General features: G+C 50.4%; 1 protein-coding gene across 1 annotated transcript in view; it reads left to right on the plus strand.

Annotated features, from left to right (window-relative positions):
• The first annotated feature begins 1327 nt into the window (after nt 1-1327).
• C5ar1 (complement C5a receptor 1) overlaps nt 1328-3287 on the plus strand; it is a 9276-nt gene continuing 7316 nt past the window's right edge. Inside the window, exon 1 of the mRNA XM_005361058.2 lies at nt 1328-1384. Coding sequence (XP_005361115.1) covers nt 1382-1384 — 3 coding nt within the window. The 5' untranslated portion in view covers nt 1328-1381. The remainder of the gene's footprint in view (nt 1385-3287) is intronic.

Genomic DNA, 3287 nt, shown 5'->3' on the forward strand with positions numbered 1-3287 from the left:
TGCAGCAGACTTGATGCCTGCTGAGTGCCGGGGTAGAATGCCCCACTGCAGCAGACTTGATGTGGCGTCGGGAGTGGAACCCAGGGCCTTATGCATGATAGGCAAGCATTTCACCAGCCGAGCTATGATCCTGGTGTGCCGTGCTTTGGTTTTTAATATTTGAGACGAGGTCTCATTCTGCAGCCCAGGGTGATTTCTGCTGCAGCCTCCTCCTGAGTGCTAGGGTTACGTTGTGTGTTAGACCGACCCCCCTCCCAAGACCTGGGTCATCGCTACAGCCCTGTGTGTGCCTTAGTTATAAAGGCTAACCTAGTTGGGAGGTGAGGACATGAGTTTATTTGTTCATTTTAAAAAATAATTTGGGGGCTGGAGAGATGGCTCAGCGGTTAAGAGCACTGACTGCTCTTCCAGAGGACCCGGGTTCGATTCCTAGCACCCACATGGCAGCTCACAACTGTCTGAAAATGCAGCTCCATGAGATCTGACACCTTCACACCAACGAACATAATAAAGTTAAATAAAAAAAAAGAATTAAAAAAAATTTGTATTTATTTATTTATTTTGTTGGTTTTTTGAGACAGGGTTTCTCTGTAGCTTTGGAGCCTGTCCTGTAGACCAGGCTGGCCTCGAATTCACAGAGATCTGCCTGCCTCTGCCTCCCGAGTTCTGGGATTAAAGGTGTGTGCCGCCACCGCCTGGCTATTTTGTTTATTTTTATTTTATGTGCATTGGTGTTTTTCCTGCATGTGAGTCCGATCCTGGAATTACAGCACAGCAGTCCATGCTCTTAATCACTAAGCGATCTCTCCAGCCCCAAGGACCTGAGTTCAATTCCCAGTACACACAGTGGCTCACAACCATCTATAGTGGGATCTGATGTCCTCTTCTGGCATTAAGGTGTATATGCAGATAGAGCATTCATAAAAAAAAAATCTTCCAAAGAGGCTGGATCTGTGGTTCCCATCCCTATTTTCTGGAAACCCCAGGAACCCCAAGACTTCCTTTAGTTGAAGTAAAGCTCTCCTCGGATGGGGGAACCAAGGCCAGTAAAGGCAGCTGCGTCCACAAAGGAGAAGAGGCCCTGGAAATTGCCTTTTCCCCTTCCTGGGCCAGAGACTTCCTCCTTTTTCCATGCCAGACTTTTCTCCTCTGCTTGAGTGGCCCTGGGTGGTGCTGAGAGTTTTCTGGGTGAGCACCGGTGGAGGGAGCCCCAACTAGAATGGCCAGTGTGTGACCAATGAGCACCTCAGAGGGACAAGACAGTCATTTCCTCTCAGCTGCCGGCATCTCTTCTTGAGGCTTTAAAAGGCACAGCCCAGGAGACAGGAGGGACCTTCAGGCAGCCGTCGTGGTCACCACAGAACGCGGGAGGAGCCGAGACATGGTGAGTGGGTTCCTCCCCCCTCACACTCCCTGTCTAACTCTGCCTGCCTTTGCTTGTCAAGCTCTCTTCATCTGCCCTCTCCCAACTGCATCCCAAGCTCTTTTGCTGAGGATTGGATACGGCCAGGGACTAAGGACTTAGGAGCATCACCTCAGCCTCACAGGGCTGGAGACCCGAGAAGGTTCTTCAGGACAGAAAACCCTAAATGAAGGGTTCTAGGAGTTGGGAGTGGTAGCTTACACCTGTAATCTGAGCCCTCAAGAGGCTGAGGCAGGGTGCTGCAGTTCGAGCCCAGCCTGGGCTACATAGCGAGTTTCAGGCGACACTAGCTACACTGTGAGAAATTGTGTTAAAAGACAAACAGGTTGGAGGTAACAGCTCAGGGGTATGAGTGCTTGGTGGAGTGCTGCCAGGCCTGGGTCTACTTACCGGCACCCTGTAAGGCAGGGTGTGGTGGCACCTCCTGCTCTCGGGAGGTGGATGCATAGGAGTTGGAAGCTCAGTTTACATAGTAATTTTGAGGTTAGTCTGGGCTACATGATACTCCTGTATCAGAAAAGCAACAACAAAAATGCAGTTTAACAAACTGACCATTGTGGTGGTGCACACCTGCTATCCCAGCTCTCAGGAGACAGGGGCAGGGGATGCTCTCTGAGTTCGAGGCCAGCCTGGTCTACAGAGTGAGTTCCAGGACACCCAGGGCTACAGAACGAGAGAAACAAAAGCCAAGTCTTAACAGATTTGGAAGAACGGTCACGACTGGAGAAGTCAGAAGGGACTGACATCTAGAGTCCGTGGCCCTCTTAGCGATGCCTGGGTCCTGAGGTTGCGGTATGGTGCTAGAAGAGTTGCGATTTGGCACCTCTGTAACAGAGGATATGACCTTGCTTCATCCACACAAAAGAGGAAGTGCAAAACTCGATGACCAGGGAAGTTGTGAGCTTTCTTCATCCCCGAGTCCCCAGGTCATCCTCTGGTTCTGCCCTGAGTAACTGGGGTTTCCAGAACAGGGAGGGCAATGACTTACTGTTTTTTTCCTTTCTACACGATGTTCCAGAGCACAAAATCACTCTATTGATTCTTGACCAGTAAAGTCCCTGATTTCAGCTGGGATGTTGCTCCGGATTCTTAGGCCAGTGCTCTATGGCTAAGCCACACCCAAGGTCCTCACTGGGGGATTCTAGGCAGGGGCTCTACCACTGAGCCACACCCCAGCCCCTCACTGGGGGATTCTAGGCAGGGGCTCTACCACTGAGCCACACCCCAGCCCCTCACTGGGGGATTCTAAGCAAATACCCTAACGTTGAGCCAGACTTCAAGACTTCTATCATCTTGGCACAGTTATTGACCAGGTAAGTTCCCGCGAAATTCTACTGGAGGTGTTAGGGAACATAGTGGCCTCTCAGGATGAGAGAGGCCTTGATCAGATCTCAGAGTTTGCAGCTCTTGACCCAGAAGCAGCTTCCTCTAGCAACATGACTTAACATTCCAAAAACCAACAGAAGAATTCATGACCACATCCCCTGAAGGCCTTAAGCATGGCTAGGAGAGAAATATGACCATCAAAAACTGCTGAGTGAAGGGATTCCAATGTTAGGGCTGAGGCCATTTCTTCTTTTTTTGTTTTTGTTTTTGTTTTTTTTCAAGATAGAATTTCCCTGTCCTGGAACTTGCTCTGTGTAGACCAGGTTGACCTTGAACTCACGGGGACGTAAAGACCTGAGTCACTACCGCCTGGTGAGGCTTAGCCTCTTAAGCCTGTGTACGACGTGTGTGGGTGTGTCTTTAAAGATAGGGGAAGTTAGCCAGGCGGTGGTGGCGCACACCTTTAATCCCAGCACTCGGGAGGCAGAGGCAGGCGGATCTCTGTGAGTTCGAGACCAGCCTGGTCTACAAGAGCTAG

This window comes from Microtus ochrogaster, linkage group LG4 (assembly GCF_000317375.1).
Source record: "Microtus ochrogaster isolate Prairie Vole_2 linkage group LG4, MicOch1.0, whole genome shotgun sequence".
In the NCBI taxonomy this organism is placed as follows: Eukaryota; Metazoa; Chordata; class Mammalia; order Rodentia; family Cricetidae; genus Microtus; species Microtus ochrogaster.